At 40.9% G+C, this 23,201-nt stretch overlaps 1 protein-coding gene across 2 annotated transcripts in view; it reads right to left on the minus strand.

Annotated features, from left to right (window-relative positions):
• The window catches only part of DNAH3 (dynein axonemal heavy chain 3), a 208,920-nt gene that overhangs the window by 120,203 nt on the left and 65,516 nt on the right, over positions 1 to 23,201 (minus strand). The window contains exons 20-28 of one of the 2 annotated variants that reach the window (XM_068524531.1): positions 19,658 to 19,869; positions 15,520 to 15,611; positions 11,404 to 11,518; positions 8,207 to 8,323; positions 7,084 to 7,263; positions 6,270 to 6,406; positions 3,682 to 3,883; positions 1,976 to 2,068; positions 11 to 121 (exon numbers count right to left, since the gene is read on the minus strand). In XM_068524531.1, the coding sequence (XP_068380632.1) occupies positions 11 to 121; positions 1,976 to 2,068; positions 3,682 to 3,883; positions 6,270 to 6,406; positions 7,084 to 7,263; positions 8,207 to 8,323; positions 11,404 to 11,518; positions 15,520 to 15,611; positions 19,658 to 19,869 (1,259 nt within the window). Of the gene's footprint in view, positions 1 to 10; positions 122 to 1,975; positions 2,069 to 3,681; positions 3,884 to 6,269; positions 6,407 to 7,083; positions 7,264 to 8,206; positions 8,324 to 11,403; positions 11,519 to 15,519; positions 15,612 to 19,657; positions 19,870 to 23,201 lie in introns of those variants that run through there. The other variant, XM_068524530.1, reaches the window with a different exon arrangement.

A 23,201-nucleotide genomic window follows, 5' to 3' on the forward strand; every position in this document is an offset into this window, starting at 1 on the left:
GCTCACTTACCGGTAGGGTCTTTTCAACCAGGGCTTGGGAAACCTCCTGGGTCCAAAAGATGGAGGAGACACAGATAACCACCTGGCCAGGCCACTGCAAGACCCAGTGATTACGAGGGACCTGGGAAAGTGCAGTGGGGCACATTGTAGGGTCAGTTCATCTTGTGTGATTTAAACTGACTTCCTAAAAACATCCACCACCATCTTACCCCCTCAACAAAAACAAAATTCATCCCCAACCTCAGGGGCTACAAGGCTTGACATTTCTGGGATTACTGATTTATGTCTTCCTCCCTGAATTTTATGAAAAAGAAAAGGATCATCACCAACAATTTCATTAACTCTGTCGCCTATAAGTTGTCACTTGCCATCTACCTCTACAAGGATTAAGTTATGACCTGCTGCAGCTGCTGACCTTCAACACCCCCTGCAAGGAGTTCAGGGTGGAGATCAGGAATGAGGCACTCTGTGCTCTGGGAAAAACTGGCAGAACAGGTCTTCAGATAATTAGATATTTTCAGGAAACCATTTTATGAGCCCAATTCTTGTATCTCCTCATATCTAGAAAAGCATTAAAACCCTTCATGGTGACATCTGCTCCTCGTGGCTAGCAGCAACCTTCACGAGACTAGAAGAAAACTTCTGCAAAAAATATGTGATGATTGCATGTACTTCCCCTTCACCAAAATCACATATATACTGACCTTCCCCCCTACTTCTTTGGAGCATTTTCTGAGAGATATCTGAAATGCTGTCTCCCAGTCTATAGTCCTCATTTTGCCCCAAATAAAACTTAACTCACAACTCTCATGTTGCGCATTTTTTTTTCAGTCAACAACTCCTTTCTTTCTTTTTTTCTTTAATGCTCCCATCCAGGGATTTTACATAGTTATAATCAAGGTGTTGTTCAGAAATTATTTATATAACTACTCCTTTTGATAGCTATATAACATTGCAGTACTGCCCCACGATTTTCTTAGCCATGACCGCCCTAACTTTTTTTTAACTATAGATAGGGAAATTATAGCCTGAGGGCCAAATATGGCCATATCTGTTTTTGTAAATAAAGTTATATTGTAATACAGCCATGCCCACTGTTGAACCCATCATCCAAGGCTGCTTTTGTATTAGAAAGGCAAGGATAAATAGTTGTGCCTGGTGTATATTGCCTGCAGAGCTGAAAACATTTACTATCTGGTCCTTTACAGAAAAAGTTTGCTGTGTCTGGCTACAGATGCAATTGCGTGAAATAACTTCATACAGGTAGCCGTTTTTCTTTAACCTAATTTTTGATTTGTAATATGTCATGGGACAAAGGACGGGTCTTTCATTTACAAGGCAAATACTACTGAGAGGGGCAGCAGGGTCAGTCCTTGGTACTTTGGTGGGAAGGTGTTAATTGAATACCCCTTTTTTTGATGGAAAAAGTCCTGGGGATAGGGGTGGGGGCCCCAAAGTGAGAAGCACCTAAAGTAGAGGAGACCAAATATCTAGTCTGACAACATTAACCTTGTGAGGAGCTGGCTAAAGAGTAATTGCAACAGGTTCTTTTCCCTTAGGCCTTCTGTTATACAGGTCACCTAAAGCTTTGGGAGCTTAATGAGTTGTGCCCTTCAGGGCATGTGTAATGTTAATAAAAGCCTGGGGGAGGGGATGCTTAATTGGGAAGGGGCTCTAAATAAACCACTTGCCATCAATTATTTTCACAGAAAGGCCTGGCCCACAGCAAACAAAGGGTTCTGGCTCACAGGCTATGCTAGTGTCAGCTGCTTCTAACTGCAAACGTTTTATATTCAGAAATATATACATTGCCCCAGGATTTACAGGGAAAGGAGAAAGAGGCACAGAGGGGTCAGGTGTTACTCAGCAGGAGAGGGGTGGGTTTTAGCAGAAGACAGGCTTCCATTTAACCTTGTCCCCAAAGTTCTTGTTGGTGTACCAACACCCTGGCATGTGTACCCCAATTCTCATTTACCTGGACATACGCTTCAATCCCAAGTCTAATAACTTCCTGCATACTGGCAAGCATCATCTGTTCCACCTGCTGGAGCCATCTTTCCACCATGCCCTGTGGGTTGAGACAGACAGAGAGGCAGTGACAGTTAGCCAAGCCTGGAGGGAGGGACCATGGGCAGAAGCCAGCTTTCTCTCTGGACAGGGCTGGAGGGAGGCCAAAGGTTTGCACACCTTCAAGCCAGTATTCTTTAACTATTGGTTTTACACTTATTTACTGTATTCTAAGAAGTGTATGTCTCAAAAAAGGGGCAATAGGGAGTTTTTAACATGCACTTCTTTCATATCATATTCTGGAAGACAACTGTAAATAACGTTATTTATGTCTCTCTCAGGAGACAAATGACAGATTTACACTTCAGTTTGAGAAATAAAATATTGCCTCTGCCATATCAGTAATCAAAAGATGCTGCAGCCATCAGTGACTGCAGCCACCACCTCCCAAAGGGAGCTGGTGAGCCCTGGGGGAACTCAGGGTGAGAAAACACAGGATACTGGCCCCAGATAGCTGACGTGCATATCAAAAAAATGATTTCAATGAGCCTAGACTTTTGCATTTTCCCATCCATAGAAAAGCACTAAATTCCTTAACTTGAGGTATCTGGTTTTCTTAAATTAACAATAATATTTTGAAGTTCAGACTACCTGCCCTTTGTTGCAAAACTCCTATATATCTCCCCTCCTTGCCTCCTCCAAGCAGTTTTCTCAGGGTTACTTGAGATGCTGCCTCTCCAGCTTGAAGTCCTAAGAATGTCCACTGAATAAAACACAACTCTTAACGTTTAGGTTGTGCATTTTTAATTAGTCGACAAGTTCATAAAATAAATTGCTCATTTCTAATTGAACAGTTCTAATTCTCACATTATTCCAGTGGTCCCCAAACTTGGCTGTGCACTGAATCATCTGGAGATCTTTAAAAATTATGGATGCCTGCTCCCACTCCCAGACATTCTGATTTAATTGGTATGAGATGCAAGCAGGGCATCTGGATTTTTTTAAAGCTCTGCAGGTAATTTGAATGTGCAGCATATTATTCAGTGTTAGAATTTCAGGAAACTGTACCTGCTGATCTCAGGTGCTTGTGAGCTAGCTGGTGTCTGGTTTTAAGGTATGATCCCTGGTTGTTGCAACTTAAATGTGTGGGTGGCAAAAAACAGCAAGGAAAGAGTGCTTGTCTATTTCTACGCTGGGGTGCTGTCATGTTCAGCAAGAGTGGAAGTAACTTACATTTTACTCATTTGATAAGAGCACATGTATGAAAAATCTGAGTTAAATGGCATTAATTCCATGAAATATTATTGACCTTTAAAAACACCTGCCCCATCTGACCAGATCTCTTTAAACTGGGCTCTGCTCATGGGGATTTAAACAGCATTAGTTGTTTGGATCTGATTCCTGCTGCTGCCTCCACATCAAGTTTGGTTGAAATCCTTCCACAAGTTTAGGATGCCATGGGAATTGCAGTATAATCTCCATCTTAGAGATGAGCAAGCAGACTCAGAAAGATTAGTTCCCCAAAGGCACCCCGTCATTAAGTTGTGTAATCTAAGTGTTCCACACCCAGGCAGTCTGGAACCAGAGTCCAAATGCTTAACCAACATACAATCTGCCTCTCTCTGTTTCGCTCTGTTATGACGATAAGAACCAAAAATGGGTAAGTGGAGTTACTTTGGCTTGAGCTGGGGAGATTTTCTGTTTGAATGGAACGATTTCTTTTTCTGAGCTGATCATGCCCACAATCTCCAGACTGTCTGTAAACTCCAGCTTGGCAATCCCTTCAAAGCACTTCTTCAAGTGTGGTTGAACTCGGAGGGGGTCCTTTGTCTCTGACAAGATCTCCAGCAGCTCATCATTTGATAGGAAGAAGAACCTATTGCAAAGCAAAGGAAGATGGCTACTGGAATCTCTTCTAAGAGCTTCTTTTTCCAACAAGGTGATACTCCCCAACAGGTAGATGACACTCCCGTGAACGCCAGCTACTTCTAGAGTCTTATCTAAGGCCCACTTCTCTTCACCATTTTTCATCTAGGGCATAGAGGGTGGAGATGGTTTTGACTTAGCAAAAGAAAGGAAGAAAGCTGGTATATGTGGATTTTATATGGCTGGGAGAGAGCGGTTGCTACCAGGTGAAAGAAACCTGGATAGAGCAGTGGTTCTTAACCTTGGCTGCACTTTAGAATCATCTGCAGAGCTTATAAAAAAATTTCCAATGCCAAGGTTCCACTTCCCAGAGATTATAATATAACTGATCTGGGATTGGGTCTGGGAATTTGTATTTTTAAAAATCCCAGGCGATTCTAATGTGCAGTCAGTGTTGAGAACTGCTGGGTAGGAGGAGAAAAGACTTCCCTTTCTTTCCTTATCTCCAGAAAAATGTTACAGGTGGGAAGTAAGAAGTGCATGTTAATAATGAGCCTATTCATGTGCAGAGGGCTTTATCATGTTTTATATTAGAGGTAATAAGATAGCTTCATTCTCTTGCTTATACCCTAAGCAACAACAAACCTTCAGAAAATGTTCAAGGGACAAACCTCTACTGTAACCACTAGGTTTTAAGTTCCATAATGGAGGGATCATATGATGATGGTTTTCACTGTATTTGGTGGATTACAAAAAGACCACAATATTTGCAGCTTCTCTCTTTAAGAGGTGGAGTTTGTTTTCACATCTCTTGAACCTTGGCTGGGTCTGTGTCCTGCTTTGGCCAATAGACTGTGGCAAACATGAATTTGTACTAGTTCCAAGCTTAAACATCAAGAGGCCTTGAAGCTTCCACTATTGCTGCTCTTGGGAACCCTACAACCACCACCATGTGAATAAACCCAGGCTAGCCTTCTGGAGGATAAAAGACACGTGGCCCAATTATCCTCACTGCCCTGGCCAACAGGAAGCTAACCACCAGACAAGTGACTGAGGCCACTGACTGCCAGTTGACTGTAGTCACTTGAGTGAGCCCTGATGAGACCAGAAGAACTACCCAGCTGAGCTCAGCCCAATCTTCCAACCCACAGAATTGTGAGCTAAGTAAAATAGCTGTTATTTTAAGCTTCTAAGTTTTGGGGTGGCTTGTTATGCAGCAAAGCAAATTAATACACTATAACTGCAGCATTGAATGGGTAGGAATAGCTCAATAATTATTTGTTGGCTGGTTGACTAACCAATATCTAATGAGGATGTCAATTTCTCCCACTCCCAAGTGAAATTCAAATAGCTGACCTCTATGGATTCATCATGTAAGATAAAGAATAAGGCCAATGGCCGTAAGAGTAATAATTAATATATCTGTATAATTGAAAACTAAAATCATTATTTAGCACTGTATTTTCAAGCTAAAATTAATTTAAAATATGTGACTATCAATAACATTTTCAAAGTGTTTGTTGAGACTGTTTAATTTTATTCCATAAAAATGCACAAAGAAATATTGAGATACTTTGTGTATGTGTTTAATTAACTTATGGAGAAAATGAAGCTCAGATAATTTAAATAACTGAGTGTCTTATGCAGACTACCTGAATTTGAATTCTAGCTTGTTCTTTTACCAGTCTTGTGCTTTTTGGCAAGTTACTGTTTGTTTTCTCATTCGTAAAATGGGGGTAAAAATAATGTTAGCAACCTCATAGGATTATTGTAAGGGTTAAATCAGATAATTCATGTAAGCACTTAAAGTGGTGACCTGGCATATGGTAAATGCTGTATGGGTGTTGGCTATTATTCATATTTTTATTAGGAATAACAGTAGTGGGTATAGGACTAGAAGCCCAAATTTCAGAGGTCTCCTCTTACTAAGTTTTGTGCTTCCAAATCGAGGTTCTTTCCACTATTTGTGCTATATTTGTGTTGTCCAACACTGAAGCAATTAGCCAAATGTGACTATTTACATTTTAAAAATTAATATTAAATAGGTTAAAAATTTGCTTTCTAAGTTACACTAGCCACATTTCAAGCACTGGATAGCCACGTGTGGCTAAGGACTCAACTGAGGTCTGTTTAACTCCAAAGTCCAGGCTCTTGAGTACTATACCCCTCTAATTGGGTATTTGACCATGCTGGTTCCATTGGTGTCCATTCAACCTCACTCTAAATAGTGACCATGAAGACATGCCTTACCCCTGAGAGCTGTCTTTTGGGGAATGGAAAACCTAGAAAGAATATGGAATAGATGAGTAGAAGCTAACTCTCAGTATGAAAAAATGTAATTCTACCTATATATGTGTCAAGAGGGCAACTTTAAGCAAGAGAACGATACTGGATACCTGGGGAAAAATAGTCTCTTCTTCTCCAAGTAATCATTCAGCCCCTTCTGGATGTCCTCCAACAGAAGGTTGGCTTCTTGAAGCCTCTCAGCCATCCGTGGTTGGTCTGCTGCTATCAGAACCCTGGTATCTTTTACCTAGGTTCCATAAAAAAAGGTGATAATCATCATGGGATTCCCAGATTCTGAGACTAGTTATTGTAATGAGTGTGCGACCAGCCCATCAACTAATGACCCTCCTACCCTAATCATCTCCTAATCCCACAAGGTTGACTGCTCATATAACATGACCCTCTTCCTCTGGCCATGGTTGACTGGGCTGGGGTTGGGCACCTGAAACCAACAAAGCCAATTATATTTTAACTTCTGGGATTGTGGAATTCAGACCACGACATTCTATACTAGTCTGTGCTGGCACTTTGAACATTTGTTAAACAACTGAGTAACTGAATACAGAGAATTATCTGAATTCTAAAATTATTCTCGATCTATAAAAGCTTTATTGCATTATTGTGTAACAAATAAAATCTTATACCTCGTTAGGAATGAGAGCTAAATTATCCAAACTGCTAATAGTTACCTCTACAAAGGTGGGATCTCAAAAGGCGTCTACTTTTTATATTTCCTATTTCCATGTTTGAATTTTTAATAACAAATAACTTTTGAAATTAGAAAAATTTTATAAAGATATTGAATTTGCAAAAATCCAGTTTACTAATAGGTTTCAAGGGACATGGCTGCATTGCACAATGAGGAACATCTGTACGGCATCCCACATTCCTGATGGTGAGATGTGCTAGGTAGTAAAAACTCACGGCTTGGGACATGAGTGATTTCCAGTAACTATCAATGATGGCAAATTTCCTGCCCTCTTCTGGCATCTGGGCTATGATGTCCTCTGAACTGAAGATTGGTTCCAGGTATAGCCAGGTGGCTTGGCATTTTAACCAGGCATCCAAAATTTCCTGCACGCGAACTAGCTTTTCTTCCCAGTTCTGCAAATTTAGCATTTCATATCTGAGTCATTAACATGCCACTCTGCATCACAGACCCACCGACAAATTGACGCATTCACTCATTCACTTGTTCCACAAATACGTATTGAGTGCCTGCTATGTCCTGGTCACTCTTCTAGGCAAAGTGGATACAGCAATGAGAGAAAAAAATGAGTCCTTGCCCTCATAGAGTTCTTTTCCTAGTGGAATAATCATAATAATAACAATAACAACAACAATAATATTTATAAGGCTTACTCTGTGACAAGTGATGGTCTGAGTGCTTTATGTATGTGAAACCAATTTAATCCAAGAGATTTATGAGGGAGATATTATTACAAAGCTCACTTCACAGGTGCAGAAACTGACATACAACTAATTCAAGTAACTTGTCCAAGGTCATACAACTGATAAGGGGCAGAGTCAGAATTTGAACCCAGGCAGTCTGGCTCAAGTTTGTGTCCTTAGCCTATCCCACTTCTACAAACAAAGAGCAAAGGAGGCCAAACCTCGTGTTATTTACATTCTAGATTACTATAGCCCATAAGATACTTTCCAAATGTATTTTTGTTTGGTGCATTCAAATAGTCTCATCTTCTCTTTCAGCAGACTGTCGCAAAAGCTGTCTGGCAGACTGTTATAAAGGCTTACTTGGATGGTTATTGCTTTCAGTCTTTTTTTTTTTTTTTTTTCTAATCAAGAGAAAGTGAGTTTCTTTGTTAATTGGACTTAAAAACCTTCTTCCGGGACTTCCCTGGTGGTCCAGTGGTTAACACTCCGCTCTTCCGCTGCAGGGGGCACGGGCTGGATCCCTGGTCAGGGACCTAAGATCCCTCATGCCACACAGCCAGAAAAAAAAACAAAAAAAAAAAACCTTCTTGCTCCTCCAAGAAACCCGGAGCTAACGGGCCATCACAAAACATTCAACCTCATTTCCTCTTACCCGGCATTCTGCTTCTATTGGTTTGACAAATGGAGAGCCACACATGGTCTGGGTCTTTATCACGTGATCATCAAGTAGCAGTTGAATGTCATCAACTGCACACAAGATGCTTGTATCCTGTGAATAAAAATGACCACCCCGTCAAAATCGCAAGACCTCTCCCCCACAGATTTTTATGCTGATCCTCAAAGTCCTCACAGCTCAGATCTCCACCCTTGTGGGACACTATGTCTTGTAGGAGGTGGAAGTTTCTATTTTCTTCCTTGAAAATATTCTTAAAGACTTTTTTTACCTCCTTTGCAGAAATCAAACACGGTCCAAGCCTAGACCTGCAACTAGCATCTGTTTAGAAGAGGAAGAGTTCTGTCCCCTTCCCTGTGTTCCTGCTTTTCTGTTCACTTGTTTTCCCGGCTCTCCCTCAGGTAGAATCAACTGCTAATCTGGTTAGGTCTAGACCTTTGGTTCCCAAACCGTGTGCCCCAGGGCACTGCAGCAAACTCACAGCAAATAACTGTGGTTATTTTAAAACAAAATACAAATGTTTTTCTTTTAATTTATACGCACTTTTTCCCAGACCTTTGTTCAGTTGATGGGACACAAATACTTAAGTTGTTTGAACCCAATTACTTCATAAACAAAGCTGTTAAGTATTTCTTTTGGACTAGGGAAGGGAACCATTTAAAAAGTACTCAGATACCAACAGCACTGTGAACCAAGAAAGTTTGGGAACCTCTGACTAAATAATTATTTGGCCGTATTTTACTGGTAGTTAGGGTTACTGTGCCTTAAAGGTTAGCCCCTGTAGATGGACTTTTCCTCCTGGGCCTTGTGGCAAGAAAGCTGATAAGGGTCTGTCCCTTTGTGGTAGGTCTGGTCTTTCTTGCTCTGTTTTCACTTCTTTCAAACCTACATCTGGGTGGTTAATTTGGAGTGAGGATATATTCTCTCATCCACCTTTTACCAGCAGCTCTGCACTGAGGGGTGTCCAGCTATTAATGAAGTGGTACCTCGATTCCCATTTTGCTGTTGACCCTTGTCTATAGCTACTTCAGTCAAAAACTCTGAAGACTGGCCAGATGTAACTGGTCTGTTATCAGGTTCCCCAACTTAACTCTTCACCTCAGCCCCACAGCCTCTAGCAGTATCTAATCCAATCAGATCCTGTAACACCAAGTTGCTGGGACACATGGTCACCTGGTCTTGCTGGGAGAGGCCCCCAGTTCTCCTCCCTCCCACTGGCTTGTCTACAGTTCTTAGTCAAGTGAAATCAAGGCATCAAGACAAAAAGGAAAAGAAGTCACAAAAGGATAACATGCAGCCTGGGGGAGGGAGGAGTATGGGAGCATTTAGGGTTTTAGTTCTCAATCCACACTGCACTTTAGAAAAACCAGGGGTGCCTTAAAAATACAGATGCTCAGGCCAGAGTGATATTGTGATTTATAATAAGAAACATATTTGGTCTTTGTTGCCGGCACAGCTCCTAAAACCCTTGGAATTTCCTAAGGGATGAGAGCAATAAAGGCATCTTTTATTTTGTTATTGAGGTGGCTTTTTGGACCACACCTAAGGTTGGGGGCTGGTTGCCAGGAGAGCCAACCCTGTGATTAGAGGGTTGAAACTTTTAGTTCTACCATCCTGACCTCCTGGGAGGGGAACAGGGATAGAGATTGAGTTCAATCACCAGTGGCCAATGATTTAATCAATTATGCCAAAGTAATGAAGCCTCTATAAAAACACAAAAGGAGAGAGTTCAGAGAGCTTCTGAGTTGGTGAACACGTAGAGATTTGGTGAGAGTGGCATGCTCAGAGACAGCATGGAAGCCTCACACCACTTCCCCATAGGCATTCCATCTGGCTGTTTCTGGGTCCTATATCCTTTTATAACAATCCAGTGATCTAGTAAGTAAACTGCTTCTCTGAGTTCTAACAAATTAACTGAACCCAAGGAGGGTGTCGTTGGGACCTCCAATCTATAGCTGGTCGGTCAGAAGCACAGGTGATACCCTGGGCTTGAGACTGGCATCTGAATGGGGGAGTGAGGGGGTTTGCAGTCTTGTAGGACTGAACCCTTACCCTGTGGGATCTGATGCCATCTCCAGGTAGATAGTGTCAGAGTTGAGTGGAATTGGAAGGCACCCAGCTGGTGTCAGAGAATTGCATGGTGGTGTGGGAACTCCAGCCACCCACCCCAAACACACGCACATTGGAACTGAGTGACCAGAAGTGTACCAGGGTTGAAATGCACTGGTTTAAGAGCTGACAGCCTGCAGTATGTGAGTTTCTGCCTGTTGCCTCCATGATTTACAGCTCACCCAAGCAGCAAGTCCTCCTACCCATGGCCCATCCCAAGAGCAAGCCAGACCCCGGAGATGGCTGAGCAAACCCTTCAGGTTTATGCACCTCCACAGGCACTCTGTGAACTTATGTTTTCTACAAGTGCCAGTGACAAGAAAGTCTACAGCTTTGCTCTTCAAAATGTGGTACAGAGACCACAGCTTCAGTATTATCTGGGAGCTTGTTGGAACTGCAGAACCTCAGGCCCCAGCCAAAACCTGTTGAATCAGAACCTGCACTTTAGAAAGATTCTCAGGTGATTCCTGCACTTAATATAATAACACTGGAGAAGTGCTAAGTATTGTCTACCTCAGGTATACTTCTGAGGGACCTGGGGTGCGCTCCCAGGGAGATGCTAATTCAGGAGGCTTGCTCAGCTCCTTTTCAACAGAAAGCTTGTTGCTCTGAATCAAAAGGCCTTTCTCATTTGAAAATGCATCCCTCCATGGTGTCTGGGAGGAAGGCTGACTGGCACAGGAAGGCGGACAGGAGGAAACAATCTGATACAACAGCATAGTGATTATAGACAACAATACTGTATTAAAAACTTCAACGCTGCTAAGAGACTAGACCTTAATTATCCTACCACAAAAAAGGAAGGATAATTATGTGAGGTGATAGAGGTGTTAGCTAGGGTGGTAATCATACTGCAATATGTAAAATTATTACATCAACACACTGTACACTGTAAACTTACACAATGTTATATGTCAATTATATCTCAATAAAAAATTCTAAAACAGATTAGTTAGAGATCCTTCTTCTTTGAGTTCTGTTGCGGTTCTGAAACGAATCCCTTCTGTAATTTACTACAGAATAAATGGGCTGCTCTCAGGGGGCCAAACAGTTGGACTGAGACTCACCGTGTCCCTGTACTTCACGAAGTTGAACGTCATGTTAACCCAGTCTAACTTCATTTTCTCCAAGTTTTTCTCCAGAGAGTATTCCTTACTGGCAGCTGCACCAATGGGCTCCAGTCTAAAGAGAGAACACAGCGACAGTAACATCAACGGAGGAGGCCTCAAAACACATCAAAGGAGGAATTTCAGCTCAGCCATTAGAGAAATTTAAAAAGCCTTTAATTTTACTAAAATGTTTACCATCCTACTCTAATATTTACCAGCTATCTCCAGTGTTTTGGAGGGTTTCTTTACACTTGGCACTAGTGACTTTTTGAGCTGTGTTATGCGCTGAATTGTATCCCTCCAAAAATCATGTTTAATTCCTAACCAGCAGTACCTCAGAATGTGAGGTACCCTATTTGGACGTAGGGTCTTTAAAGAGGTAGTTAAGCTAAAATGAGGTCATTAGGGTGGGTCCTAATCCAATATAACTGGTGTCCTTATAAGAAGAGGAGATTAAGACACAGATACGCACACAGGGAAGACCATGTGAGGACACAGGGAGAAGGCAGCCATCTGCAAGTCAAGGAGAGAGGCCTCAGAAGAAATCAACCCCCTGAAAACCTTGACCTTGGACTTCCAACCTCCAGAATTGTGAGAAAATAAGTTTCTGTTGCTTAAGCCTATGGTGTTTGTTATAGCAGCCCTAGAAAACTAATACAGGTTGGATAATTCTTTGGTGTGGGGGGCTGTCCTGTGCACTGCAGGATGCATAGCAGCATCCTTGGCCTTAATCCACTCGATGCCAGTAGCTGATTACCCCAGTCCCCACCTCTTGCCAGTCGTGCCAACCAAAAATGTCTCCAGATGTTGCCAAGTATCCCCTGGGGGTGGATACCCCCAGTTGAGGACAACTGTTTTAAGGCCATTTAAACAAGACTTCCTTCTTCCCTTTTCATTTACTCCTTATTATTCCTATTTACTTCAGAATCATTATTGACTTCTTATTCAGGTCTTAGACCTTCTATTAATTTATATGATGGCTTTTTTCCCACTCCCTGTCCCTACCTTTTAAAAAAACACCTGCTATTTTCCTGATGCACTGGGTCCATCCATCTACAGCCCCTCTATAGAAAGGGGGAGGGAGGGAGAGAAGGGGAAGATAAATTCCTTTTTTCTTGTTTCCACAGGAGAGCTGGGTACTAAATGCAGGCGTGGTTAAAAAATTGGGAAGCAAAGGTTTTGGAGGGAAAAGGAGGGATTATTCTTTCTGCCTCAGCACTGTCTTTCATTGTATCCTCGACCATCTGGTCTTTACTTACACGTCAGGAAACTGAAGCCCAGAGGAAGCAAGTGACAGGTCCAAAGCCACACACACAGCTGGGGAGTGCCAGAACCAGTTCCTCTGACTCCTAATCTGGTGTTTCTTCCTCCCCTACTATGTGCCTTCTCCTCTCTGTCAGAGGAGCAAAAGAATTGCTCACATGTGGTCAGCCAAACAGCGCAACTAAGTAGAGCTGAAAACCCTTATCTAGCCTCGTGTAGGGAGGTAGAAGAGGCACGGATAATGCCAGACAATGACTGATCAACACCTCAGCAGCATGGTCTTCATTCTAAATGTGGCCTTCTTGGGAGACAACCAAACTGAGCGTGCATATAGAGAATAATAAAGGCAGGTGCCAATCCAGATGAGTATGAGACAAACAGGCTGGCGGTGTGGCCATGACCAAGTCACTTGACAGGCTTTCAGTCCCCATCTGCTCATATCAAGCATTGTTGGTAAAATTAAATAAGATAAAATGCTTGTAATGTGCCTTACGACTTATAATTATGTAAATAATTGCACAGGGGAGGAATTAATGAGGTTGGGAGCCTATGAAGTATATCGAGTTGACCTTATCCAAATGTACTCAAGATGCTCACTAACGGTGAGCTGTGATAAAACTGCCTTAACTATGGGATAGTGGGATACAAGGAACATCACACTTCACTAATAGGTAGTAGCTGAGATCTTAGACGTTAAATCAGTTCAGGTTACATGCCTTATCTTATAATCCTCACAATAACTCCAATCACCTAGCTACTATTATTATTTCCATTTTACAGATAAGGAGACGGGGCACATAGAGGTAAACAACTTGGCCAAGGCATCACCACTTCTAGATTTGTCACAGCTGAGCACATTGGCATGAAGCATGGCAGTGTGCTGTGTATCTGCTCAGTCTCTGTCTCCTTTGATGGGTTTATCTTTTCAGGCAGTAAAGGGTAATGGTTAAGGCTCTGAAGTCAGCTAGCCTGGGCTCGGGTCTTGGTTCTTGTGACCTTTGGATATTTGCTTAATCTCTCTAATCAATTTATTTTCTCATCTGTAAAATGTGAATAAAATTAGCTAGAATATTAGGGTGTTGTGATGGATAAGTTGGTTAATTCATATAAAATGCTCAGTGCAGCAAAAGTGTTCTAGAGCTGGTATTTCTTGGGAACATCTTATTGGGGAAATTGAGGCCCTTTAATAAAATAACATAAACCTGGTACAAATGCATGTGTCTTGTATGATATCACTTATATGTGGAATTTTAAAAAATGGTACAAATGAACTTACTAACAAAACAGAAATAGAGTCACAGATGTAGAAAACAACCTTATGGTTACCAGGGGGGAAAGGGGGAGGGATAAATTGGGATATTGGGATTGACATATACACACTACTATATATAAAATAGATAACTAATAAGGACCTACTGTATAGCACAGGAAACTTTACTCAATATTCTGTAATGGCCTATACAGAATCTAAAAAATTGTGGATACATGTATATGTATAACTGATTCACTTTGCTGTACAGCAGAAAGTAACACAACATTGTAAATCAGCTATACTCCAATAAAAATTTAAAAAAATAAAATAAAAGCCTGTGTCTGTAGGCCTGCTCCTTAAAGAGGGACAGGAGTAGTGGTATTGGGGGTCATCAGAGTATTCAGGTAGCAGACAGATTTGGGGGCCCGGAAGGACCTTAGATTAGGTGCTTGCTCTGCCCCAGTATAAAGGAAGGGCTTTCAAACTCTAGCAGGCATCATTATCGCCTAGGGCAGTGCTGTCTATTCGAAATATAACCTGAGCCGCATATGTCATTTCAAAGTTTCTGGCAGCCAATTTAACACAAGTAAAAAGAAACTATTTTACTTAACTCAATAAATCCAAAATATTATCATTTCAACATACAATCAATATTTAAAATAATTAGATATTTTGCTTTTTTTCCCCCCTTAATAAGTCTTTGAAATCCAGCCTATATTTTACACATTCAGCACATCAAATTCAGAATAGCTACATTTCAAAGGCTGAGTAGCCACACGTGGCTAGTGGCTCCTGCACGGGATAGCGCTGATACGGAGGATTTGTTTAAACCCAGATTTCAGCTTTCAATCCCCCGAATTTCTGATTCAGCAGATCGGGGTAGGGCCTGAGAATGTGCATTTCTAACAAGTTCCCAGGTGATGCTGATGCCTCTGGTCTGGGGTCACAGTCTGAGAACCTCATGTGTTGAGTGAGAACCAAACCCAGTTGCCTAACAGGGTCTCTGGTCTTAGCAACACATCTCCCCACGCATCACCCTGAAGGAAGTGTGGAAAAACAAACAGGGTCCTGAGAATCTCTGGTCCTAAAAACAGCAGTTCAAATAGTTCAAATTCTCACATATGAACTCCAGCGGCATTTGGAGAAGGAGAGAAAGCAAGTGAAGAGATCTCTCATTTGACCATATTTCATGAAATTTTAGAGCTCAGAGAGCCACTCCTCTTTGTTGCTGTTGTTTGTTTAAAGAGGAAGAAACTGAGGCCCAGAACGTTGAAATGGTTTTGCCCAAAGTCACTGAGAGCTGGGCTTGGAGCTCAGGTTCAGAGAACTATTTTAAAAAATTTCTTTTTGAAATAAAATCTCTGACTCAATTTTCTAGTCATAATCTGACATCAACTCTGCAGCTGGAAATGAAAGCTTCACCAGCAGCTAGTCAGCTGAAGTAGAGTTTACTCTAAACCAGAATGAGAAAAGCAGCCTGCTATGAGGCATTCAGTCATACAACAGTGAGAATTTATAGATACTTTGACGAAAAAACTTTCTGAAGGGAGAAGCCTTACTTTTCAATGAATTTGCCAAATCCAAATTCCAGCATATTTGAGAGGCAAGTCGTTTCAGTGGGCTTTATTTCATAGCCGACAATCTCACTAATCTGCAAAGAGAAAAACAAGTGTGTATTGTCCAAGGTAGTGTTGTCCAGTAGACTTTCTGTGATGATTGAAATGTTCTCTATCTGTGCTGTCTTGTGCAGGAGCCACCAGTCACATTCAGCTGTTGAGCACTGGAAAGGTGGCTAGTGTGACTGAGGAACTGATTTTCAAATTTTATTTAATTTTACTTAATTTATATTTAAATAGCTACGTGTAGCTAGTGGCTACTGAATTGGACAGCGAAGGTCTAAGGTTTTGGGTGGTGGCCTAGGGCCCACCCTGCGTTGTGTCTGGTTTGCTGGGGGTTGTTCTCCCACCAGGAATTGGCATAATGCAAACTTGTGGGCACCTTACAGGCTCACAACCAGGTCTGGTTTGTTTTTGTGCTCCCAGGGTTGAGTGCAAAACCTGGTCCATGACAGAAGCTGCTGTAAGCATTTGCTGAATAAAAGGAGGAAGTCACGAGTAAATGGGACAGGCAGATTCCCAAATCCTGTGATCTGAGGATGTTGGGAAGGAGGAAGGACTCCCCCACCAAAATCTTCCTTTCCAACCCAGTGTGCTAACTTGTTGGAAATGTTAGCACCTGTGCCCATTCCTTTGGTGTAAATATTACCCCAACCTTATCTTTTAAGTGCAAATATCCCTGTGAAAGGTCTTTGATGAAGTCTCTGATGGCTTTGAACATTTTTCTCAGGGACTGAGAGATCCGCGCAGTACGAGGGTTATGTGTGCTCAAGAAGAGCACAGGGGTTAACGGGAATGAGGCTCTGTAAAAAACCTCACCTACTGCCCAGTTTTTTCTCTGTCCAGCTCCAGCAGGACTAAAGAATGTCAGAGCAGGAAGAGACATGAAAGTCACATCATGTTCTGTCTTATTCAGCCCTGTGTCCCTGGGGCCTGATATGCAGTAGGCATCAATAAGCACTTGTGGAGTGAAAGCATGAGTGAACCAGCTAATTCAAACAGATTCCAATCTGGGTTCTGAGGTCACCTGGAGGACCACCGAGGTAATGGAAATAATAAAATAATTAACATTTATTGAGGGCTTATTATGTGGTAGGCTGGTTTTAAGAGCTTTATATACTTATTTCATTCTCCCAACATGGTGAGGAAGGTACTGGTATATTATTACTCCCGTTTTACATACAAGGAAACTAAGACAAAGAAATTAAGTTTATGATCATCTAGCTAATAGACCATAATAGCCATTGCAGAATTGGGACTTGCATCTGATTCTGACTCCAAAGCTCTCATCCATCATATGCTAGTGTTTCCTGCAGGTCTTCTATGTATAATTGTGCATATTATATACTGCATAACTCTAGAAAGTACAATTCCCACTGTAGTGCACAAAAATAGCATTCCCTAGAGCATAACTACACAATTATTCCTGGTGGCCCAGGGCTCTCATTTATTCTCTAATACCTGCAAGTATGGCTTAGAACAACACAGTGGCTATCTCTAGGATTAAATGACATAACTGTGTAAAGCACTTGACATAGTAAATACTTGGCCTATGGAAGGACTCAGAGATCTGTAGTTTTATTTTTTAAATTGCTTTTGTTAATTATAGAGATTAACAGGCATCTGGTTTTCTAATTCTAAGAAACTGAAGTTATGCTGTCCAATATGTAGCCACTAACCCCTTGTAGCTACTGAGAACTTGAAATGCATCTAGTCCGTATCAAAATGTGCTGTAGGTAAAAGCACACCATATTTCGAAGACTTAGTATGAAAACTGTAATGTAAAAGATCACATTAACATTTTTATACTGATTACTTATTGAACTGATAATGATTTAGATATGTTTGGTTAAATCTCTTCATACAATTTATTTCACCTTGTTTATACTTTAAAAAATGTGGCTACTAGAAACTTTAAAATTATACATATGTTCATAGTTTATTTCCACTGGGCAGCAGTGTCCTAGAAGGCCAGCTTTGGTACATATCAGTGCAGTGTTACCTTGTTCCATCCTGTTTTAAACCACAGTAGCAATAAAGTCTATGTCTCAAATACGGAGACTAGCCTTTCCTGCTTAAGTTCTGGGAAATGGTCAGAAATCTCAATACAACCACCTCATGACCCCAGAAGATCCATCTTGTAGCCTTGAGAGCTACAGGTGGTTTAGCCTACAGAGCCCCCTGCCAGAGCCAACTCTGTGCACAGGGATCTCCTGAGTTAGGCATTAGAACTGAGAATGCTTCCCCAAGCCTGGGGCTATCACTGGGCTGGCTTGTTGTGTGACCTACAGGCAGAAATGGGCTCTGAGTGGGGGCAACCCTGAGGGTATCTTGTGGCCTTTGTCCTTTCTGTGCTTATCTTCTACTGTTTAGCCCATTGAGATCCCACTGTAGGTGCTCTTTACTCAGGAGCCACCTTACCTCTCGCCTATAGTAAGTAGAATATAGAATATTTCATTCTTATCTATAGCTCACTGCCCCCTACTGTCCACTCCCTCTCTCTGACCTGATATTTCTTGCCCTCTTTTCACACATCAAGGCTGAGTCAAAAAGACCCAGATTCCAATTCTCTTCCCCACCCCTCACTGGCCACGTGACAATTTATTGTCCCTACTTCAAAGGGTTGTTGGAGGATGAAATGAGAGAATCCGCATAAAGTATATAACAGTACCCAGTACAAAGTTGGTACTCAATACACTTTAGTTATTATTGTTATTATTATTTTAATTCCAGGGAATTTTTTACCCCAATCTGTCCATCTAAGTGGCCTATAAATGAGAATTATTAATGTCTAGGAATGGTTGGGATTTTTAAAGTGCCCATGTGTGAGAATACTGTCATCACAGGGGGAGCACCAGATGGAGGGGATGGCTTTCTGAGCACCCCTAGAGCACCGTCTAAATGCCATTGATGAGGGCACTTTCGATAATGTCATCTCATGGAGAGACCTAGCACTGCTGGTGGGCACCTGTCTACCTAACTCTCTAAACGGTCAAAGCTCTAGTCAGGCTAGATCCGCAGGGAGAGGCACCCTATGAGTACCAAGCGAGGGCAGCTGCCGCTGTGCAGATCCCTCTGCTGGGGCAGCTCAAGACCCAAAGTCTTCCAGATGACCTTTGCTCTGCCTTCTTTACATCTTTGCTTAAGTCTTGAATTTCAAGGCTTTCTGGAAAATTGAAAGCAGCTCCTCTCTACGGAAAAGATCTTGAATCTCTCACATATCAAGATCTCTGTTGTCCCAGGGAGATCAAAATACTCCTAATGGTTATGCTCTCAGACTGAGTCCTTCTAGAGACAATGTCCTCAGTCTTGTGCATGGTTCCTGGAGAGGGAATTTCAGGCCCAGTCAGAGAGGAATTTGCCTACGGAGAGCCAGTCTCTTCTTCACCTCCACACAGAGCAATTCCCTGGTAGAAGATGTTTCAAGGCCATTGCTAGCTCTTGAATGTGACAATTATTTTAGAAACACAGTGAGTTTTCTTTCTTCTGTTTAGTATTCATACTACATTTATCACCCTCACACTTGGTTGCTTATAAAAATCCCATCATTTTTAGGGAGAATATTTATTATTCTCATTTATAGACTCAAAGGGCTGAAAAAAGAGTGCAAAATTACTTCTGAACATAGCCTGCTGGTTGAGGAAGCTGAAGTAGGAATCATCTGGCATTGTTAGGAGCCCCCACGGATAAATGTGACTTTCTCTTTTGTGTAGCCTAGGATAAGGAACAAATCCAGGCCCCTCCCATTGTAATTCAACACCCTAATCACCTTTTAGGATGCTGAACAGCCATTTGCTTAGGAAAGCAGATTAGGAGAGCCTTTGTGGCCACTGGCTGGAAAAATACTCAACCACCAGCAATGGGGTCCCCAAAGAAAAGGATCGGCCTGTTTATGTGGAGAGGCAGGAAGTTATTCCCTTTCTTCAAAAGGCTATCACCCCCTTTACTACTCTCTTGGCCTCAAGTAGATTCTCCTTTTAGAAAGAAGAAGCTTGACCCATTAATGGTCCCTGCCTTCCAGAGGGCTACCAGGACCAGGGATGGGCTGGCCTGACTGGGGCGGGGGGGCAGTGACAGGGACCTGCTGCCAGTGCCGGTCTTTCATCCCTGGGTTGCAGGAAATGCTGAGGATAGGGATGTGCTGCTTGAATTTATCAATCTTGATTTTCACATTCTCTGCTAAGCGCCTGGGTGCAGGCAAGTCAGCTAAGGTCTTGGTCAATTTATATATCGTCCTCCACATATTCCCTATTTCCTCCACGATTTCCTCAGCATTCAGTGAAAAGAGGGGTCCTGAAATAGAAAAGATGGGTGAGGGAAAGGTCAGATCACCAAGTAGTGTTAGTCACATGTACCTTTAATTCCCTGAATTTAGAATTGTGTCTATGGTATGGATATTGGAACAAGCACAGGCTTTAGAGTTGGGTCTGAAACCTCTACTTAGCCACTGAAGCCTTGGGGATACTGACTGAACTTTTCTAAGCCTCAGCAGTCTCACCTGTGACACAGGGGTAATACTGGATACCTTGGAGGGTGACTGTAAAAATTACATGAGATAAGTAAAGTGGCTAACATATTGCCTGGCATACAATGCAAGAGTAGTTAGGGAATCAATTGTTAGTATAAGTTATAGATGCTATTATAGAAGTATCAAAACGTGCTTCACAAATGCTGTGAAATATTAACAACTGGGGAATGTGGATGAATAGGGACATAGGAGTTAACTGTACAGTTCTGACAGCTTTTATGTAAGTTTGAAATTATTTAAAAATAGATTATCTTTAAAACAGAAAATGACACCTCATTTATAAAAAAAAAAAAAAACTTCACCAAAATATTCATTCTCTTCTCCTCCTTTTCTTTTACAGGTATCTTTTAGCATTTGGGTTTTCACATTCAGCCTTTCCATGCTGCTGCTTCCTTCCCCTTTGTTATTTCAAATTAGTATTAACTCTTGCATTATGATGTTGCTAATTAACTCAAAAACACTTTTCTTTCAGGGCTGCCAAGACTAAAAATAGATTCATTCATATAGCTTCATTAATTAATAACATGCTTTATCAACCTAACATTTTTTGTTAAGTAATAAAATATTAAAATTTTTTAAAAAGAAGAAAAGAAATATGTATGACTTCCATACAATATATGAAAAGAATAATACACCATGTCCACGTGGGGTTTATTGGAGGAATGCAAGGTTGATTTAATATTTGAAAATCAAGCAATGTAATATACCATATTAACAGTCGAAAGAAGGAAAATCACATAATGTAAATTGATGCAGCAAAAGCACTTGACAAAATCCAATATCCATTCATGATAAAAATCTATAAACAAACTAGGAATACAAGAGAACTTCCTCAATCTGATAAAGGGCACCCTATAAAAACCTACACTAACACTACATTTTTGTATATATTAAATACGTACAGCTTTTTATATGTTAATCATACAAAAAAAGTGGTTTAAAAAAATAAAAACTTGTTTAAAAAAATAAAAGCAAAAACCCCATTATACTTAATGGTGAAAGATGGAATACTTTCTCCGTAAGATCAGAAACAAGGCAAGGATTTTTATTCTCATAACTCAATTAACAGAAAGACAGCTGGAAAAATCCAAAAATACTTGGAAATTAAGCTACATACTTCTTAATAATACATGAGTCAAAGAAGAAATATCAAGAGAAATTTAAAAACATTTTGAGCTAAATGAAAATAAAAATTAACATCAAAAGCTGTGAGATGTCACAGCCAATATAATACTCAATGGTGAAAAGCTGAAAGCATTCCTGCTAAAATCCAGAAGAAGACAAAGATGCCCACTCTCATCACTTCTATTCAACATAGTATTGGAAGTCCTAGGCACAGGAATCAGACAAGAAAAAGAAATAAAAGGTATCCAGATTGGAAGGAAAGAGGTAAAATTGTCATTATATGCAGATGACATGATACTTTATATAGAAAACCCTGAGGATTCCACTCAGAAACTACTAGAACTGATAAACGAATTCAGCAAGGTGGCAGGATACAAGATTAACATACAGAAACTGGTTGCATTTCTTTACACTAACAATGAAATATCAGGATGGGAATGTAAAAAAAAAATCCTTTTTAAAATCGCATCCAAAAAAATAAAATACAGTAAGTCCCCTACATACGAACCTTCAAGTTGCGAACTTTCAAAGATGAGAATGTGCATTCGCATGTCCAATCACGTAAGTTAGTTCATGTGTCTGGCATATACTGTCACGTGTGTGCATCTTCTACAACTGGTTGTGCTTTTGTGTACTTTACTGTACAGTACTGTATAGAGTACAGCAGTACAGTATCACTGGATCATTTTTTAAAGTGGGTAGATAGAATTGAATCCAGCAAGGAACCAGAACCTGTGCCATCAACGTCAGGCATGAGTGAAATTGCAGCTTGCCCACCATCTCCTATTGCTGATGATCCTTCAGCTCTACCATCTCCCACCTCCTCTCCCTCCTCCAGTCAGTAACTCTTCTTGCCTGCTCACTCGATGCCAGCCCCTGTATGCCAGCTGTTTTACTGTACTACTGTACTTTTCCAGGTACTGTACTGTAAGATTAAAAATGTTTTCTTTGTTTTTTGTGTTTGTTTGTTATGTATTATTTGTGTGAAAAGTATTATAAACCTATTACAGTATAGTACTATATAGCCGATTGTGTTAGTTGGGTACTTAGGCTAACTTTGTTGGACTTATGAACAAATTGGATTTATGAACATGCTCTCAGAACACAGCTTGTTCATATGCAGGGGACTTACTGTACGTAGGAATAAACCTGAGAAAGGAGGTAAGAGACTGAGAACTATAAAACATTAATAAAGGAAACTGAAGATGATCCAAAGAAATGGAAAGATATCCCATGCTCTTAGACAGGAAGAATTAATACTGTTAAAATGGCCATACTACCCAAAGCAATCTATAGATTTAACGTGATCCCTATCAAATTACCCATGACTTTTTTCACAGAACTAGAACAAATAATCCTGAAATTTATATAGAACCATAAAAGACCCAGAATTGCCAAAGCAATCCTGAGGAAAAGAACAAAGCAAGAGGCATAACCCTCCCAGACGTCAGACAATACTACAAAGCTGCAGTAATGAAAACAGCGTGATTATTGGCACAGAAACAGACATATGGAATGGAACAGAATAGACAGCCCAGAAATAAACCCGCACACCTACAGTCAATTAATCTTCAACAAAGGAGGCAAGAATATACAATGGCAAAAAAGACAGTCACTTCAGCAAGTGGTGTTGGAAAAGTTGGACAGCCACATGTAAATCAACGAAGTTAGAACACACCCTGACACCATACACAAAAATAAACTCAAAATGGATTAAAGGCTTAATATAAGACATGACACCATAAAACTCCTAGAAGAGAACATAGGCAAAACATTCTCTGACAGAAATCATACCAATGTTTTCTGAGGTCAGTCTCCCAAGGCAATAGAAATAAAAGCAAAAATAAACAAATGGGACCTAATCAAACTTACAAGCTTTTGTATAGCAAGGGAAACCATAAACAAAATGAATGACTGACAAGGGCTTAATTTCCAAAACATACAAACAGCTCATACAACTCAAAAACAAAAA

This window comes from Eschrichtius robustus, chromosome 16 (genome assembly GCF_028021215.1).
Source record: "Eschrichtius robustus isolate mEscRob2 chromosome 16, mEscRob2.pri, whole genome shotgun sequence".
Classification (NCBI taxonomy): domain Eukaryota; kingdom Metazoa; phylum Chordata; class Mammalia; order Artiodactyla; family Eschrichtiidae; genus Eschrichtius; species Eschrichtius robustus.